The sequence below is a fragment of the Sorghum bicolor genome, chromosome 7 (assembly GCF_000003195.3).
Source record: "Sorghum bicolor cultivar BTx623 chromosome 7, Sorghum_bicolor_NCBIv3, whole genome shotgun sequence".
Lineage (NCBI taxonomy): Eukaryota > Viridiplantae > Streptophyta > Magnoliopsida > Poales > Poaceae > Sorghum > Sorghum bicolor.
In genome coordinates this window covers 51,174,704-51,194,534 of record NC_012876.2, presented here as the reverse complement: position 1 = coordinate 51,194,534, position 19,831 = coordinate 51,174,704, and the positions used below count along the sequence as shown (strand labels likewise).

The following is a 19,831-nucleotide window of genomic DNA, read 5'->3' as shown; positions in this document are numbered from 1 at the left end:
GAAGTGATGATATGCTGAAGATGTTGCAAGTTTGATTTTTAACCTGGTTGTTGAATCACTGAATGGGTTTTTAAGATTTGTCGTGCTCTGCTTCTAAGGTATTGGTGGTGTACAAACATGAAAGTGAAACAATATCAAGATCAAGAGGAGATAATTTCTGAGATCGAGCTGATCGCTCCGTAAGTAAATTTTAACTTTTCTCTTGCTGACTGAAACCAACAAAACCCAACCCAGCAAGTTGAGAACTGACCCCCAAAAATAAAGGGAAAAGAAAGAGGAAAAATAAAACAAAATGAAACAGCTTTGCTGCCTCCTGCCACTGCACAGTTTTGGCTTCTTCTACTGCACAGTTCTTAGGGAGAGGCTCCTCTGCTCCTCCCTCCCTGTCATGGAGACGACGACAGGGCTGCTGCCGATCAGTTGCTCTTCTCCTCATGGATAGTAGAGGCTTGGCATTGCGGTGTCAATGTCGAAGTTGTGGTCGAATGCAAAGCACTCGAGGGACATGAATTCGTCGTCGAGCACCGGCAGGGGCGCAGCCGACGAGACGGCGGCGAACGCCGATGACACCACCTCCTGGAGGTCGCCCTCCGGGGCCCAGTCCCCGTAGCCGGGCACGGGACACGGCGAGACGCCCTGGTGCTGCAGGCAGCCGTTGGAGTCGGAGCCGACGGGCGACCACGGGGACGAGGCGCCCCGCACGGGGCAGCTCTCGGGCGTCATTGGCGGGAGCGCCGCGGCGGCGGCGGCGGCGGCGGCGGCCGTGGTGGTGGCCACCGTGAGGCGCGCGGCGAGGCCCTGCAGCGCTGCCTGCGCGTGCGGGTTGTGCTGCTGCTGCTGCGCCCTCTTGGCGCCGCCGGAGCCGCCAGCTGCGGCGGGCGGCCTGCAGGTGTGCTCGCCGTGGTAGACGACGTCGAAGAGCGCGGGGTGGTCGTCGGCGCGCTGCACCTGCTTGGTGGCCGGGCAGTTCTGCGAGTTGCGGTGCGTGCAGCGGTAGTAGGCCCGCGGGTGCTTGGCGCCCAGGATGTCCTTCTGGCCGTACTTGCGCCAGCTGTGGCCGTCGTCGGCGGGGCCCTCGGCGCCGCCGCCCGCGGCGCTGACGCGCACCTGCTGGCTGGTCCAGCGCGCCGTGGCCTTGCGCTTCTTGGGGCTGGCGCCGGCGGCGCGGAAGGGGTGGTGGTGGTGGTGGTCGGAGGTGGCGTCGCCGCCGCTGATCGGGCTCCCGGTGGCGGACAGCGGCGGGGAGGGAGCGAGGTCCGCCGGGGACGCGCGGAGCATGCCGATGGAGTGGTCGGTGAGCGCGACGATCTGGTGGACGAGGCGGCGGCAGAGGTCGACGGAGGCGGCGTCCGCGGGCGCGCGCAGCTGCTGCTCGAGCTGGCGCACCAGGTCCTGCACGCGGCCCAGCTCCGAGACCAGGAGCGCCCGCCCGCCGCTCTCCACGGCATCAGCCATTGCTGCTTCGACGAGGATCGATCGAGGGAGGCTTCGGCGGGAGCCGGAGCAGGGGAGGCCGGTCCGGTCCGGTCGGTCGTTGCAGCTCGAGGCTTGTGCTGCGTGAGGTGGCGAGCGATCGGCGTCAAGTGGCTTGGCTTGACGTGGAGGAGGAGGACTGGTGGGTGGCGGGGATGGCGAGCGGGGGTTTTATAGCGAGGGGAGGGAGGCCGGAGGGGGAAGCGCGTCCGCGTTGGGGAATTTCAAGTGAAGTGAGGCGACCAGAGGAAGGGAAGCCGATCATTTGTTTGTTTGACCAGCCCAGATCGGGGAGACCGCACTGCGATTGGCTGCCGCCTTGCCGGGTCGGGTCTCGGCTTCTCTTCTCCTACTACTATGCTCTGTTTTGCAAACCGTTATTTGATCAACCTCACCCCGCTCATATTTGAGTTTAAAGCATTGGCACGTGGCTGAGCAAGCACAAGTTTCCCCAGATGAAATGGTACTAGACGTCATCTAATGTTGGATGAGCTGAAAAAATAGTTAGACTATCCGCTTGAACTTATTTGCCGAATATGTCAGTCATTTAGTAATGTTTTTTCTTTTACGACAAATCAGCGAATGGTATTTTCAGTCATGGCTTTTATGCCGAGCGAATGGGCTAATCTTTGACCTAAGTTTGACCCGACAAACTGCTAAATTATGTCAAGCTATTTCTTGGATTTTCTACTTTAAGTCGATTTTTTAGGTTAATCAGACCAGGTCGAAAATAATGATCCAAACTTGATCTAGCACACTAGTAGGTTGAGTTGGATCATTTTTTTTGAATAAATCGGATGGATGTGGCCCATGAACAGGTCTAGACGGTACCAGTGCACGGATGTGTGTGTTGATTCGTCGTTCATATTTGTTTTGTGATCAGCAAAGAAGAGGACACAGTGTATGTTTGTAACATTTAGTGAGTGAACAACAATCAAAAGCATAGACAATTCCCTTAGAAAAGATAATATTGTTATATCAGTTGCGTTGGACCAAATTGTTGCTTGGAGTCTCCACGAGCAGAACAATCAGGTCTTGTGTTGCTCTGCGTAGAGAATGTGTCATCGTGGGATCAAATAGCTTTGAAAAACTGTGCGCCACTCTTATGATGCCAAGGGTTTATTTGGCTCTTTAGTCCCTCTTTTCTTGTTTCTTATACTTTGTGTTCTTGATCGGTTGGTGAGTTTTTCTTTATTATTTTCTTTAATTCGTAATGATATTTTTTATTCTCAATTTAGATGTGTTTTGAAAGTTAAAAAAAGAAAGAAGAGGAAGAGAAGTTCTTAGACATGGTGGTACTGCAAGTCTACAATGTTTTAGCAATGAGAATGTGGTGATACATGTCTTAACATTAAAATTGCTCTGCTTTATTTGTTATTTCAAAGGTGCAATTTGACGTCTATGGTCCCTTCGTGAATGTATTGTCACTATATTTAGTTAAAATAGAGGATGTACTTATATGCTTCGGGTGCATTCTAACGTAACTAGTCAGTTAAACACGTGTCCCGTATTTTGGATATAAATTTTGAAAGGCTCTCTCAGAAAAGAAGGAAAATCATACTCTACGTGGCAGGTTGTCTTGTATTGGAAATTTCTTGGAGAGAAAAAAAAAATCAAAGCCTAGAGTCTGCACGTCCAACGTAATCAAGATAAGATCCTAGATAAGCTTAACATAGCATTATATTTATTAGTTATATTACATCGTTGGAATGATCGAGTCCTTGTTCTATTTGTAAGCAAAAAGGGAGATGAGCTGTGGTCACCTCAATTTGTTATCAACGATTCGTGTACTCTTCTAGTAGATACTAGATCGATTATAGATAGAAGAAGAAGCCGTCCTTGTTGATGGAGGAAACGACTTGTCATGCGCTGAGACGAGCGGAGGAGCTATGGCTTTTGCTGAAAAAAAGAAAACCCCATCGTCTTTTTGGTCGCTAATAATAATCACGGGCCCATCCAATCCTTCACTTTGGCGGTTTGACTCGAGTTGGTTTTCCGTTGTTTGACCGTTGAACCGCGTGTCGGGTCGGGCTTTGGCGGCCGTGGATCCGCTAACAACGGAGGGAGGAGGGAATCTTGGACCGGTTCCACGGTCTTTGCTAATCCTATCCCATTCCCCCTTTCTGTGTCCATGCAGCAGCAAGGAGAGGGAGAGGGAGAGGGAGAGGGAGAGGGGAGGTGGCCCAGGCATGGCAGACACACAGACACAATACACAAGGACAATGGGCTCTGCATTGCAGCTGCAATCCAAGCGAAGGTTCAAAGTCAAATTCCTGACCGGTTCAAACCTCTCCAACTTGTCATAAATGCACTTTTCCTTCTCTCTTCTTTTCTCTTGCATCTCCCCCGCTGTCAGAAACCACCAGCATACGGAGTACAGTATAAGGCCTTAGTTAGTTCCAATTTTTTTTTTTTTTTTTTTTTGCAAAATCGATAATGTAACATTTTCATTTATATTTGACAAATATTATCTAATCATAGACTAACTAGATTCAAAAGATTTATCTCGTAAATTATAGGCAAATTGTGCATTTAGCAATTAGTTATGATTTTTATCTATATTTAATGTTTCATGCATGCGCCGCAAGATTTGATGTGACGGAGAATCTGAAACCTTTTGCAAAATTTATTTGGAACTAAGACCTTGTTTAGAACCGAAAAGTTTTTAGATTTTGACAATGCAGTACTTTCGTTTTTATTTGATAAACTTTATCCAATTATGGAGTAGGTAAATTGTGCAATTAGTTTTTGTTTTTATCTATATTTAATGCTCCATACATACACCATAAGATTCGATGTGACAGAAAATCTTGAAAAGTTTTTGGTTTCTGGACGAACTAAACAAGACGTAAACAAGGCCTAAACTTGGATGGATTTCTCGTCTTTTCTTTTTGCTGCGGCTGCAACACTGGCAGGCAGGCACGTCAGGGTACAAATCTTGGCCGCAGCTGCAGCTGCAGCTCCGAGTTTGGTTGGTGAGCCACACACACCGAGAGAGTGACCTACTACCAGCGGTCGTCTAAACTCTGCTCCAATTTGTTTGTGACCTCAGTTGTTTCTTCTGCTGGAGACTAAATTTGTCACTTTTTGGGTCTTCTATAGCTTGACCTCGTTTCGTTTTTTTTTTCTTTTTGTTCGTGCATTTTGGCACAGGCTGTATACGTATGCTCGGCTCGTTCAAATGGGATTCCATTCCTAGCATGTCATCTACTACTGCTACCAGCGCGTTTGGTTTTTCTTTCGCATGTGTTGTGGAATTTAAGATTTCATGACATGAATATTGTCCTACGATTTTTTTTGGGAAAAAAATGAACCTAGCAGGATAGCATACATGAGTAAAGAAGAATGTTTAAACTTCGATCTAGGTATCTAAACATATGAACTAAAAAGTAAACTGATTTAATTTCTGGTGCACTTGAACTTCATCCACCAAAGGTTTTTGTTTTTAATTTACTTCTATTTTATGTATCCAAGCAGCATCGGACTAAACTTTATAGTCCAACTACACTTTAGTTTCAGATGATCCAAATATGACCTAAAACAATTACGAATTAAGCATGGGTCATCTAGTGGGGTTCCTTATAGTGAAACCTGCTCTTTTACCTTCAAGTCGGACTTGATGTGAGTGCTATTGTAATTCAGGGAAAAACAAATAATGACTAAAATAACTCAGGAAACGATAGGCTTGATAACAACACCGTAGAATCACTTTCAGATTGTTGCAGGCAGCTTCAACTTGTGACATTTCGCACTACAGTATCATGTGATTATATCTTACCTTATACTGGCCTTAGTTCGTGAAGAGAAAAATTTCGCGACACTGTAGCACTTTTCGTTTGTTTATGATAATTATTGTCCAACCATGAACTAACTAGTCTCAAAAGATTTGTCTCATCAATTTCGACTAAACTGTGCAATTAGTTTTTTTATTTTTATCTACATTTAATACTCCATGCATGCGTCTAAAGATTTGATGTGACGAGAAATCTTGAAAAATTTTAAGGTTTTGGGTGGAAGTAAACAATGCCCTAGTAAAGCACACGGAATGAAGAAAGTGTAACAAAAAACTCATCTTTGTTTGACCAATGCACGCGATGCTTATATAGATAAATCGATATATATTATATAGTAGGGCATGAGACTGATGGTGAGAGTGAGATGTTTTTTTATTGTTAATTAAAAATAGAGTGAAGTGGCGAGGGAAGGGATGGATGAGTGAAGTGATGGTCAGAGTTTTGTTTTGGTTGGGTGTGGAGAAATCAGACGAGCTTGACCGGCGACCGGCCGACGTGTACACTGGGAATCTTCAACCCTCTTTGCGCGTCGCTGGAATAAACAAAACCACAAGGTGCCTCCCCTGTCTCCTGATGACGTCAGAGGCGAGAGATCAGCACTAAGCCTGATGACGAGAGAGAGAGAGAGAAAGAGATATGCTCATCACTTTTGTTTCCTTGCCAATTAACTGACATCCAAAAGTGCCTTTTGTTACCTTCCCATGTGTCCAAAGAAAAAAAATGTTTCGTACGTGCACCGTGTATGTATTATTAGCTCTTTAGCAGCTTCATTCATTAGTTTTCAATGTTGTTTGGTTTAGTTCCCAAAATTTATCAAGATTCTTAATCCCATCAAATTTTGCGGTATATGTATAGAGCACTAAATATAAACTAAAAAAATAACTAATTGCACAGTTTATCTATAATTTGCTAGACGAATCTTCTGAGTGTAGTTAGTCCATAGTTGGACAATAATTACCAAACAAATAAAAATGCTACAGTAGCCAAAACAAAAAAATTAACCAACTAAACAAGGCCTTAGGTAGTTTGTTGTAAAAAATGTTTTACGTAGTTGGCTTTCTTTTTTACCCTTTTTTCTTTTTGTTATTTTGCTTAGGCTTTAACTCTTCTTCTAATATTAATATTTAAATTTGGTAAACCTCCTGCCAGTTTTACATAATTAGTTTCCATATAAGTTATTACAAGCACGTGCGACATTGCATTATCTTTTTATCTTCATGCTATGTGATATTCTATTCTTTGTAGGTACTTCTTCTATTCCAAATTATAAGTCACTTTGATTTTTTTACATCCATGTTACTATGCATCTAGATATAATTGTTAAGCTGATTTTCACTGAGTTGACCTAACAACCAACTTGGGCTTTTGATCCGAGCCCTGAATTATGGTTGGTGGGCCTCCATCGCGCAATGCTATAAAGAGGAAGGTGAGGGCCAAGGCGCTCAGTACGAGGTTCACCACAACTGCCATAAACTCCACCTACATTCCTAACCCTAATCCGATAGGGTAGCGCTAAAGCGACGGGAAGCTCTACCACCACGCTGTAGGGACACCGTAGCCACGAGAGTCGCGTTGCAGATGTGCACCGTAGCCCTCTTCTACGCCCGTTGCTCCCATGTCAACCCTTAACCGACACCTGCCATCATCGACACCGTCGCCATGGCGAGCTCCTCCACCAAGCCCACCGAAGTTCAGCCCCATCTACCCCTCTCTCCCTCTCTTACTGACTCTCTAGTTCAAGTACCATGTCGATCTACAAGTTTATCCCGAATAGAAAAGAACACACACTAGATCTAAGCCTAGTTGACCTTGGTTTATACTAACGATAATAATATGTTTAGATACATAAGCAACTTAAATTTTGGAATGGAGTGAGTATACGTAATGTATGGCTTCTGTGTACGGCACCCTTGCATTGGGTTAGCAATTGCTGTTAGAATGTCCTTGTAATGGCAAATCACAATCAACAGGCGGCATGCACATGCTGAGATCTTCAATTAGCAGTTTAGCTCTTTTCTACATGAGTGAATGAGTGGTACAACATATTGTTTCAATTCAACTAGCTAGTACATGTACTCAAGCAACCTGTTCATCAAGCAAGTGGCGTGGCGAGTCGTTCCATCTCTATCTAGACTAGATCAGGATCTCAGTGCGTGGCTGTGACTTCAAGTTGCAAAAGGCTACCAATTGGACAGATGGTTCCTCCATAATTATATATATCGTTTACTTATCATTGCACCCTCCATTTCTTTTTTTTTATGAGGCGTATTAGGATTTGGAAGGGGGAAAAAGGCTTTAGGAGTGCACTTAGCTTTGCCAACTAGTTTCTTCTAAACTATTATTGCCATCAGTTGCAACAAAATAAAAGTTGTAGTGATTTGTTTTTGGAAAGATGGGAGTTGTATTGAAATGTTTGTCAAACACAAGTATATTTTTTATATGTGGGTACTTCATAATCCTCAACTTAATGATTTCTTAATACCAAGACATTATTATCTTGAACATAACAACATAGTACAGAACTAGGACTAGCCTTAAGTTACAAGTAGTTACTCTCTCACTCGTTTTAATTTAGTCCACATTCCTTTGTTTAGGAAAATTAGTCCAAATTAATGTTGTATATACTTAATTAACGCCTCCTTCTATCAGACGTTTTTAGCTTGGTTTAAAAATTCCCGGCACAACGTGTACTCCCTTCATACTTATTAAGAAAGACGTTTTGGACAAGGTTTGAGTTAAACATTGGGAAAATAAATCATAAATAACTTTTAAGTTATTGAGTTTGAAAATACGAAAACCATATGAATAGATTTGTCTTGAAAAATACTTTTATAAAAATATACATATATCTTTTTTAATAAATATTTTTATAAAAATAAAGAGTTAAAATTATATTTTAAAGATTATGTCACTGTCTTAAACGACTTTCTTTATAGGCGTAGAAGGAGTAGCATATTATCATCTGATGCTACGACGTGTGTACCTCTGCAAGTGGACAAGGGCAGGGCCGAGTTGTGTTGGTCCGGTGGGCGCGTCCATGCAATGCAGGTAGTCCAGCACAACACAACACACGTGCGTGTGCATGCTTGTTGCTGACCAGCCTGCATATTTCCTTCGATTTTAGAATGATGATATCAGAACTCAGAAGCTTCTGTTGAACGATCCCATCCCGATCCGCCGGTCGTGTGGAAACAGAGGAAGTATCCTGGTTTCCGTCCGTACCATGGGATGGCACAGCTGCTTTCGTCACACAAGTTGGACGAGTTGGGCCGTGTTTAGTTTATGAAGGAAAAAAGTTTCACGACACTGTAGCATTTTCGTTTGTTTGTAGTAATTATTATTCAACCATAGACTAACTAGGGCTCAAAAGATTTGTCTCGTAAATTTCGACCAAACTGTACAATTAGTTTTTATTTTCGTCTATGTTTAATACTCTATGTATGCATCAAAGATTCGATGTGACGAGGAATCTTGAAAAATTTTGAGTTTTAGGTGGAAGTAAACAAGGCCTTGGTCGCTCTTGAACTCCACAGATTTAATTTGGCTTAAATTTTAAACGACAAAAGTTTCTCCAAGTATCCGGGTTACATAGACGAAGAAAGAAAAAGAAAAAAGGAAAAAAAAGGAAAAAAAGAACAAAATTGCCTGTAAATTAAACGTTGTTGTTTGTGACATGAGGAGACAAAACCCTTTCAGTTTCAGGATTTGACCTAATTATTAATCAAACATTGTTTTATCTCCCTATGGATGGGATTAAATCTACTAGCCTAATAGTATAATTTGTCCTCTTGCTACTGATCTCGATCACCAGTTGACAAATTAAACCTTAGAGAATGTGAAGCTGAAACAGCAGCTGCTCGAAACCTATAGCTGGGAGATAAGGCTGGAGATGCGTGTTAGCAACATTAACTTTCGACGAAATAAAAAAAAAAGAAAAAGTCAACCGTTGCATGCAAGCAAGCATGCGAAACGGCGTCGTTAGCACGTACGGTACGGACGTGTCAATTGTCAACGAGCTCAGCAACGGACACGGTATGTGTTTGACGGACACGGTATGTGTTTGACATCCTGCGTGTGAGGTTTTCAAAGGCATCACGGCTTGGTGTGGTGTGGCATTCTATAAGAGCAACTGATTAGGTACAAACAGCTAGTACGACCATGCCGCATTTGATTCGGATCCCGGAAAATTAGTCGGAATTTGACTGGAAATTCAACAGTAACGCACGCAACATTTCTAGTAGTCCAAATAAGTTGAGTACACTAGTACCTGCCATCTCTGCCTCCATGCTACAGATGATAAGACTGTAGATAACAGGGCTTGCTCGGATCTGGAGAGCGCTTTGCAATTTACCTGTTGGACCTTTTAAACTTGTATAAGTCAATTTTTTTTTGGATTGGTTCATATTTGGAAATTTCTGAGGTCACACAAAGATTATAATAAAGATTTTTTTTAAAAAAATAATAAGAGGACACAAGTAGAAATGCATGCAGTGTGACTCTGTAGTACTATACGCCTAGTAAACCGCATCTCCCGCAAACTCTAGCCCACTAATGGGCAATGCCATACTGCATACTGAAGGGCATTAAGAAAACATTGGCATACATTACATTACCCGAGCCCAAAGGCATCTAACATGCACCCTGTCAATCTTAAGCACAGTACACTTAGTACATGCCAAAACGACCTTAAGCAAACACACAAGAATGTCATAGTTTCATAAACAATAACAAACAAAATCATTCGATATTTCGATCCAAAGCTAACATAATAGAGTACTTTTAATGAAACAACAATAAAATACAGCAACACCACTACAACCCATGCTATCGTCTCAGTCAGACCATTTGAAGGTAGCAATTACAAGTTCCATTGTTCACACAATCACGACTAGTCTCGAAACGAAAAGGTTCCATACTAGGGAAGCGCTTCCTAGTCTGCCTTACGGTTCCCATTCGTGGTGGGTGATCTGGACCGGTCTCCACGCCTTCTGTCATGGGGTGAACTGCCCCTGCGGTCTCTTGAGCGTGAGCGCTCCCTTCTGCGGTCCCTTGAACGGGACCGGTCCCTCCGGCGGTCCCTTGAGCGAGACCGCTCCCTCCGGTCCCTTGAGCGGGACCGCTCCCTCCGGCGTTCCCTTGAGCGAGACCGTTCCCTTCGATCCCTTGAACGGGACCGCTCCCTTCTGCGTTCCCTTGAGCGGGATCGCTCCCTTCTGCGAGGGCGGTAAGGTGATGGGCTCCTTTGAGATCCTCCTGCATTTTTAAGAAAAAATATTAAAAATATAGCTGCAATTCAAAATGCAAAAGGAAAAAAAAGGAACCGTCACAAACCCATGTTTTTCCTTACTAATAATGTTTTAAGCACATGTGGATCACAAGCCTATAAAAGATATATGCAACCAATTTTGCACATACTGTCACACAAGTTTCCCATGGCTATGCTTGTGATTTTCACTACTTCGAAAGTGTGATTTTAATCAAGGAAAACAATGGCCTAAACGACTGATGTGTACTCAAAGCTTTGATATTGTGGAATTATGCCAGTTAAAAATATAGAACACCACCTAGATCACAGATGTCTACTCGGAGCTTAGATAGTGTGGAATTATGCCAGCTAAAAATAGGGAACACCATAGAAGCTACAATTATAATCACAGGTTGTAGGAAACATAACACCCACCCCACTGAGGTCAGTCATTAGAATATTTAAAAGATCACTTGACAAAACAAGTAAACAACAAGCAAACAAATATCACATGAGTGACACAAAATGTTTAGAGACTGAGTTCATGTTTACGTATTAATAAAACAGCATAGCACATCTGACAACTGCAAACAAATAAAGTGATATCCATTCAACTACAATGTATGCAAGCTGAACAACACTTACAGAAGCAAGACAAATGATGCTTAATACAGAAAGCATTGCGGTCATATCATGTGGAGGTGCAAAATTGGTCAACTTTGGTTCATACCTCTTCGACCACAGTATTTTCCAGGAGTTGGGGTCCTTTCGCGAGTTCTTTTAGCCTGAAATGAAATCATGAACAAATGTATTAGTTGGTACGCAATGGAACAAGCAATGAGCTTCAAGTACACCAAATAAAGGAGGAGCCCAATTCAATCTTAAATTTGAACAGGGTGGTTAATAGAATTGATAAAGAAACTAAGCTTTGCCCTTTTGCTGAAAAAAAATAGTCATGGACCATTAAGCTTGTTAATTCTTGATCAAAATTCTTGTGATACAAGTAGATTAATAACTTTACGTTGCATGCCAGCTCAACCAAAGATGGCTTTTGTGCACTTGTTCTGTGGTCGGTGTAGCCATGGTCCAAGGGAGCGCCAGATTATGCCTCTTGTGATGTTCGTCAAATCAAGATACTGGTCGATGAAGTTCGCATCAGACTCGGTTGTCGGTGTTGTGACATGGCAGCAGCATGCACCATGTAAGCTTAGTCGAAGCAGACATATCGTAGAGCCTGTTGGATCATGAGCATGGTGTTGACGATGGCAGTAGTGGTAGAGGTGGCGGTGGCGGTGGTGGTGACGGTGACGCAACGCACAACAAGACTCCACGATCGCTCTACGGCGACAGCCCTCGTGTTGATGTAGCATGTATGCATTGTCGGCGAGGGAGGTGTAGACGGCAAGTGGTGATGAGCTCTGAGGGTGTGGTGATAAGCACCATCACTTCAGCTGCACATCCTTTGGAGACAACCATGGTTGAAGACTGCACAGCCTGGACCAACCAGGTTGACGTAGAGGCAGCCCAGCACCATGTTAAACTGGAAGGTCAGGAAGTCAGCACGAGACGAGAGTTAAGACCCCAGTTGAAGAGCCACAGAAGTTTTCCCCATTCACCACACTAGGATTGCATCAGAACACATCAGAAATGATTCCCTTTCAATTTACTCTGGCCCAATTCACCTGAGTGGAACTTCCAGGCTTGGCTGTTCCAGAATATACTCTTCCATCACTGGGAAAGAGCATATTTGTAATCTTCTACCCATAACATACCTCATCTCAAGGACCCTTCACCAAAGTTTTAAACTGAACAGAGCATAGCATCATTGAAGTTTTAATGTAATGGAATATACTTTCCATGGTGCAAGAGATTAATATATTTATGTTACTAAGACATCAGTGGTTTTCATTCAAGACTAAAGTGGAGGGGGGAGGGGCAAACACAAGACCAAAAAAAGACAGCTTGACAGTATAGTAGCCTTATATTTTTAATTGTACTGCTAGTATTAGACTACTTGAAATTACTATATAAATATAACATGACAAAACTAGCACTATTCAACAAACATGCAATAGAAAAATGCATAATGGAATGAATCAGTACAGTTAGTATCTAACCTTCTCTACAGTGACCAGGCGACCTTCAAGTACAGTGCGGTGCAGATACTTGATGCAGCGTCTTGCATCTTCAAGAGTATCCATAGTCACGAAGGCAAAACCACGGGATTCTTTTGTCCTAGGATCAAGAACAACATGACAGTTTTTAACCTGCATTGAAAGATGGAACTGATTAATTGGATACCATAACGTTAGACAAGATTAATACACAAACACTTAGAAATAAAATAGAGACCATAATAATTTTCTCAGACAACACAGAACAGCATGTCATTTCATATGCAGGAGAGACAGGAATACTCCTAGTACAAAGGGAGAGAGACTCCCAAACCCAAGACTCACAGCACAATACACTAACCCAGCACTCATATCTATGCGCTTAGCTGAAGAAACATCTCCTTAAGAGTGAGGCTCCAGCCGTGAACCAAAGAACACCCGAATAGAACATCATAATAAGAATGCGTGAACTAATAATTTGACATTATACCTTTCCTTCTTTACTAAAGAACTTCTGAAGATCTTCTTCAGTTACACGAGTAGACAACCCAGTCACATAAAGGTTAGTCCCTGGATTTCTATCATCTGGGCTCCTGTGCATGATAAAGAACTGAACATCAGTACTGCCCCAGTCCCATATTTGTGTAGAATTGCAAAACTGGAGCTAAAAACAAATCATTCACTCATTGGAAACAATAATATTTGATAAACTATCAGTTACAAGTGATATACTTGCCTGGACCGACTTCTATCCCTTGACCTTGATCTACCACGTCTCCTAGGAGGAGACCTTGAAGTGCTGCGTCTCTTTGGACTCCTTGGACGTGGGGACCGTGAAGCACTCTTTGGTGGAGGTGACCTTGAAGGGCTGCGTCTCTTTGGAGGAGGCGAGCTTGAGGTGCCATTTCTATCAGCAGGAGGTGTAATAGACCGTGCAGTGTACCTAAAAGCAATATCACCAGATTATGAGAATTTGGTCTGAGTCAGAGAACAAGAGAATTATAACAAGTCACCATGCAGGGATACTAACCTCACTTCCCTGGCTTGTGACATCTAATAAGAAAACACAACAGAGTGTAGTGTCAGATAAACAGCCAATAAATTACAGACTGCAATATAAATACTTATCATAGGAAGAAAACAAACTTCACAATTAATTAATCCTAAAACTTGAAATGTGAATAAAAACATGTGACAACATTAGGGCTTATCAGTCTATGGAAATAGGGAAGAATGCAAAATGGAATATTTTGCCTTATAACTGGTATACACACTTAAGCAATGTGACATGGAAAGATACACTATTTTAATAGAAGGTAGTAGAAAATTGGTAGCTCAAAGACCAAAATGAGGCAAGATAGCAAAAAAAAAAGAAGCTTGATAATCCATCTTCAGCTCGTAATTATTCTACCTTAATAACTTGAAACAAAGTGTAGTTGTCCAATAGGTCTACACTTCTTGGTTCACCTTTCCAAATTCTTATTCTAATTTTTAGTTTTACTAAATTATTCATATTATTATAGCAAAATCAGTGGGTGGTTCCATGAAACTTCAATCACATATGAGGAACTGCAGTGATGGGACACACCATGAACTTGACAAAATGTAACTGTGGAACACATGGTAGAAATCCAAGCAGTATTTATCAAATTCCATTCTAATTACTCACATACACCAAACCATAAATTATTACAAAATGATAATTTAATTATGCACCACACTGCTGAAGCATCCACAAACTAATAAAATGCAAAATAAAACTAAATAATAAATGATGATATGCCAGAACATACATAACAACAGAATTGCATGATCCAGCGACCCCATCTCAAGTGTTTACCAAAGCAAAACATCAACCAAACAATGATCAAATTCAAGGAGAACCTAGCTTCTGAAGCCTAAATCAACAAGTAAACATAGTGTTTCATAGAATGTGAGGTTTCTTGGGATTGTTGGGCATCTCCCCAGTAGGTTAGATTTTCAAACAGGAGATTTCCTAGCCTAGACCCTTATACGACTGAAGAGACCATATACCATAATACTTGGCAGTGATGTGATCTGATTACCTTAAAAATGAAGCTGCAAACTGAAGCACCAGGTGAAGACTCGAGGAACCAACTAAAGGTGGTCTACCTGGAAGAAGGAAAGAGTAAATGAGCATAAATCAGTAAACAAACCATCAGGAATCAGAAAGTGCAAAGTACACATCTGTGGCTTCCAACCATTTAAGTTCAGCAGTTCAGGTTCGTGGACTGTTCTAGGCGCCCCGATTAGGTGTTGTTTAGAGTTTTTAACAGTTGCCCATGACGACTGTAGTGGCAGATTTGTTGATTTATTATAGTTCAATTATTAAGAGAACCAGGAAAAATAGCATAGTACCCCAAAACTATAAGCTAGCAATAATAATAAATGAAGATTTTCCAAATCTGTCTCCACTTTCCGGTATATATGCTCATGGGTCTTGAGACTATCCTTAAACCGAAGAAATATATAAAAAAAACATGCAAACAAATCGGAATCAAGCAATAAGTCATCCACGGTAGCAGCATGACCAGATCTGGCTCGAGGCCGGCAACAAGAGTCAGCCACGACCGCAACACGTGGAGGAAAAATCCAGAACATGCAGCCACACGAACCCCTATTAATAATAACTCGAATCGAACAGAATTTAGCTCAGTTTGTGCGCTGCGTTTTCCTATCCAGATCTGGCGCCGTAAGCCCCCCCGGCGGCAGCGCGCAGCCGCGGACTAGCTCGGCAGCTGCTTCGGACAGCGACTAGCCCAACCAGATCTACCGCCCGATCTGAGCCGTGGATTCGCGAGGAAAATGTCAGATCCACAGGAACGCGTGAAGAGCTACGAGCAAGAGGAAGGGGAACGGCGGAGGTAGAAGCCAGAGGAAGGGGAGCGGAACGGCGGAGGTAGAAGGCAGCACCTGCGGGCTCGGGGAAGCAGCCACCGTCGCCGCCGGCCGATGGCGAGAAGGCGAGGAGGCGGCTCCTGGCGCCGTCTGCGAGGAGGCGCAACGCACGGGTCAGGGTCAGGTCAGGGACAGGGCTACCCGCTGCGAGAAAAAACAGCTCGCACATGACGCTTGCTTGTCGTGCCGTGCCGCCGTTGAATGGGCCCATATGGGCTGCAATTCGCCTAAGCCCGGCCTGATCAAAGTGCGTTATTATTGTAACTAGTACATTGCCCGTGCTAACGCCACGGCTTCATTTTAGAGATACGTATAGACAAATTCTTTTTACATAGAAAGTTTCACACGATCCTATAGAGCCATGTATATAATCTTTTTTTCTACAACAAGAACTATGTGTATAATCCGGAAAACACTCATGCATAACTGCTCTGCGAGTTTGTTGTCCCGTGACATGTTTCTATCTGCTAATCACGAACCTTAGTGTTCTGTCTTTTACCACAAAATGATGAGTACCTCATATGGATCATTGGCATATTTAACATTAAATAAGACAGACAGACATATATGACGAACATAGACATATTTGCCACAAGGTAAACTTTCATAATGAATTTTAGATGAAGTTCAAGCTATCCGCTGAACTACAGCTCTTGAAAAGTATCTCTCTCTGTACAATTATCTCCTAGATAAATCTTCAGACAAGTGGTCGAAAAGAAATCATCTTCAGGCAGCAGAATTGAAGAAATTTCATAAAATTTACTACAGGTCTTCAGCTCTGGAATGTCTGATGCTTAATACTATGTGTCTTGTGCTTGTCAAATCTAATCTATATGCCTGCAACAGCAAACATGTAGAAATCATAAAAATGGGTCAAGTATGTATGACTCACCTATGGCAACTTGAACAATTAACCATAAATAACCTTTTTATATATAAAAAGTGGTCCATCTGAACATCCCACTATATGAGCTGTTGCATAAAAGAAAAAATGTAAGTTAATTGAACTTTTTTGTTGCAGTATCCAATTATCTGTGCTTAATACAATCCAACTTTACACAAATTAGATTAAGATATCTTACACTTAGCACAATGTGAAGAACACATTAAATGCATTAACTTTAGCAGCATTTGTCGATGGATAGCAAGGTATCTGATCTAACATTTGCAATACAACTAAGAAAGGAAATGACTACTAATGTTCTTATACCTAGCATAGAAAAACAAATGTTTATACCTGGTACTGGTGCACAGATCATAGGAAGTGGGCAAAATTGCCCAGCCATAGGAACTGATGAGCAGGTCATTGAGTCCAACATCAGCAAAATTCAGTTCAGTGCAAATTGGCAATAGCCTCTCCGCCAATCCTACAGAGCAAAAGCACCGAGTCAGTGAATCTATATGAACTGTTAACTTGTGAATATGTGAGTTAATCTCTGATATTTGATACAGTGCAAGTCAATCTTTCTGGTCGTTGTTAGCACATGGGCCATAGACATAAGAAATCACAAACATTGAGCTCACCTAAAGCCTTGGCCAATAAGACTGAGTCCTAGCTCACATGAACTTTGTGCCACTGGTTGAAGATGGAGGCGAGTCACGCTATTAAAAACTGATACACAGTATATATGCCACACAACTAAGAATCAGAGTTGAACTAAATTGTGTTAAAAAGGACGATTTTAACTGCATTCACAAAAAAAATCAAAAATAAAAGAAAGACCTTGCCACTGTTGAGAGTGTAGGATCTACTCAACCTCTTCTTCCTCTAGTTGGAAGAGGAACTCCAGGACCTAGATTTTCCATGTCGTCGACAATAGAACATTTTTAGTAGACACAAGTTTCTGTATTTGCAAAAACATCCAGATAGGTGGAAAGAAAAAAATCATGATTGATGGTTAAAAAATATAAGCAAGCAGCTTTTAATATTTTTTATCTTCCCTATATTAAAATTCTGTTTCATTGTTGTGCCAGCATTATACAGAAATAGCACATTCCTAACGTAGGGAAAAACATCCAGATTTCAGACAGGAGGAAAGAAAATAAAGAGTACTGTCAAGACAAATGCAACAATCTGTTAAGGCACAGTAGTAAGGGCACATCAAAAGTTTTGTAGCATGCCCCCTGCAAACACTATATACGTTATATTATGGCAAAGCACAGATGGCAAAGCACAGATGACTGAGAATTTAACACCCCCAACCCCTGCATAAGAAAGCCACATGCAACGTTATATTATAATTCTGATTAGCAAAGTTCACTTGAATATTAATTTCTTGTGTTTACTCTAAATACTAACCGAGCAAATCTCTATTATAATACATAGAAAAGTTGCATTGCATATTCTTGAATTAAACAATAATGAATAAAAATGCAATATCAACGGTGAAGATATGCAATCTGCAGCAGCAGATGTATTTCACCCTACTTTCATGTACATTTGCAGATGCTATCAGGTATTCTTCACAGTTTACAAGAGCCTGACGCAAGTTAACTGATTTAACGTAAACTAATGTCTGCCCAAAAAAGATATATGGGTCTTTAAATAAGCCTGAAGGGCAGTAGTACCATGAAACAAACCACGCTATCAGCTTGTTGTTGACGCTACAAGTTTTTACAAAAGATCAAAGATTAACAAGTAATGAAATAACTGGAGGAAGTTTCTTACTGAAATACTGAATCAACTGTCATGTACTAACATTTGTCCTCCACATCAGAAACTTACGTACTAAGTCAGTTGCACAAAAAGCTACATAGGAAAATCGTCAATCCACATTAATATAAAGTAAAACATGTTCAAAAAAAAACATTAATAAAGTAAAAATGTATAGTTAAGAAAAAGAGAAGGGGCAGACCCGGTGCACGACTTCTCTCCTGCAACTCCTCCGAGGGGCCGCCCTCGACGGTGGCAGTGGTGGCGGCGTCCTCGGCAGCGTCAGCCTCGTCAACGATGGAGGACGGGATGGAGCCCCAATCGACGACGCAGCGGATGGAGGTGGGGCGCACGTGGAGCAGCATGACGGCATCCCTGGCGGCAGAGATAGTTCTGCAGATCCCATTTCACAACGATGAGACTGGCGGCGATGGCAATGCGGCCGTACGGGGAGGCCGGGTTGGTCCCAGGCTCCCAGCCATCAAGGAGAAGAAGCGCGGGGAGGAATTAAGGCTGGATCATGACCGCCTGTGTCGCTGCCGAGATCCGCACAAACGTCACCCTGTGCAACCCTAGCCCCCGGCCAGGTGCCGTAGCCGACCCTCGCTCACCGAGAACCGTATCAACGTCGTTGGGGGTCTGGGCGAGGGCCGGCAGGAGATCGATCTACTGGTTGGCGGCGTTCGAGCAGCAGTTTTTTTTGTTTCTTTTTTTTTTGCATTGACGGAGTAGGTGGCTGGGCGCTTTTTTTTTTGTTTTTTTTCGCGTACAACAGGTTTCGGTCGCTGATGTTGCCCGTTGAAGCAGCATCTTAATCTCAGACGAGTTGGAAGCGGCTTCTAACATCTTAATCTCAGACGTTGGATTCCTAATTGGTGTGTTTTGAGCCGTTGATCTTGAAGGAAGGAGGTGACTTGAAGAAGATTTCAATTATAGTATAGATTGTAAAGCAAAAAGTCATTTCTTCTAAAAAGGTCTTTTGTTTCTCAAAAAAAAAACTAAAAAGGATTTTTGTTTCTAATTCTAAAAAAAAATCTAGAACTTCCCATTTCCTCCCTCCCCTGTCTACAAAAGTCGTTTTTGTTTGACTTCTTACCTTTTAAAACTCTTTATTTTTACATATTGAATGGTTTTATTGTCATTTTGTTGGTGTAGCATCACATTAGTCGATCTAAGTGACGTTATGTCCGCCAGAATGGATAGAGGGATGCCACCTAGCATTCAATAGTACTTCTCATTAGAGATTAGTGTTTAGGGGATAAACAAAACGTCTTATAATTTGGAACGTATAGGGTATTATACTTAGTCAATGTTGATCGTCTAGACTATGAGCATATTTGCTTGTCTAAAAAGTCATAGCTGAAACTAAGTGTTGATTGAGCTAGGTGAAGTCCACACTAAGAGCTGAGCTAGATGGCACCATGGAGGAGATAGAGAAGGCCACAAGTTGATCAAATGTTCAACATTAGAGAGAAGAATAAAGGAGCAAGCCTGGAGGCAAAGTTGAGCCAGTTTTTATAGTTACTCGTCACCCGTTAGATACATTAATTTGAAGGCCTGGAGCAAAACTGATGGCTTAAAATTTCAAGTTAAAAGTTGTGCATAGGTACTATTTGCAAAGAGAGAGACCTGT

At 42.3% G+C, this 19,831-nt stretch overlaps 2 protein-coding genes and 1 long non-coding RNA gene across 3 annotated transcripts; all 3 read right to left on the bottom strand.

Annotated features, from left to right (window-relative positions):
- Window positions 152-1,635, bottom strand: LOC8070015 (probable WRKY transcription factor 41). The gene has a single exon (XM_002444233.2). The coding sequence runs from the start codon at window positions 1,453-1,455 to the stop codon at window positions 433-435; it is 1,023 nt and encodes a 340-aa protein (XP_002444278.1). The 5' UTR covers window positions 1,456-1,635; the 3' UTR covers window positions 152-432.
- LOC8073514 (serine/arginine-rich splicing factor SR45a) lies at window positions 9,954-15,707 on the bottom strand. Its single transcript, XM_021464719.1, has 8 exons — window positions 15,561-15,707; window positions 14,693-14,759; window positions 13,657-13,679; window positions 13,363-13,569; window positions 13,117-13,219; window positions 12,630-12,779; window positions 11,243-11,297; window positions 9,954-10,520 (listed from the first exon to the last, which is right to left on the bottom strand). The coding sequence occupies exons 3-8, from the start codon at window positions 13,677-13,679 to the stop codon at window positions 10,198-10,200; spliced, it is 861 nt and encodes a 286-aa protein (XP_021320394.1). The 5' UTR covers window positions 14,693-14,759; window positions 15,561-15,707; the 3' UTR covers window positions 9,954-10,197.
- Window positions 16,123-19,067, bottom strand: LOC110436941. Its single transcript, XR_002454920.1, has 5 exons — window positions 17,269-19,067; window positions 17,070-17,157; window positions 16,783-16,912; window positions 16,471-16,517; window positions 16,123-16,382 (listed from the first exon to the last, which is right to left on the bottom strand). It is a non-coding gene; the product is annotated as an uncharacterized LOC110436941 (long non-coding RNA).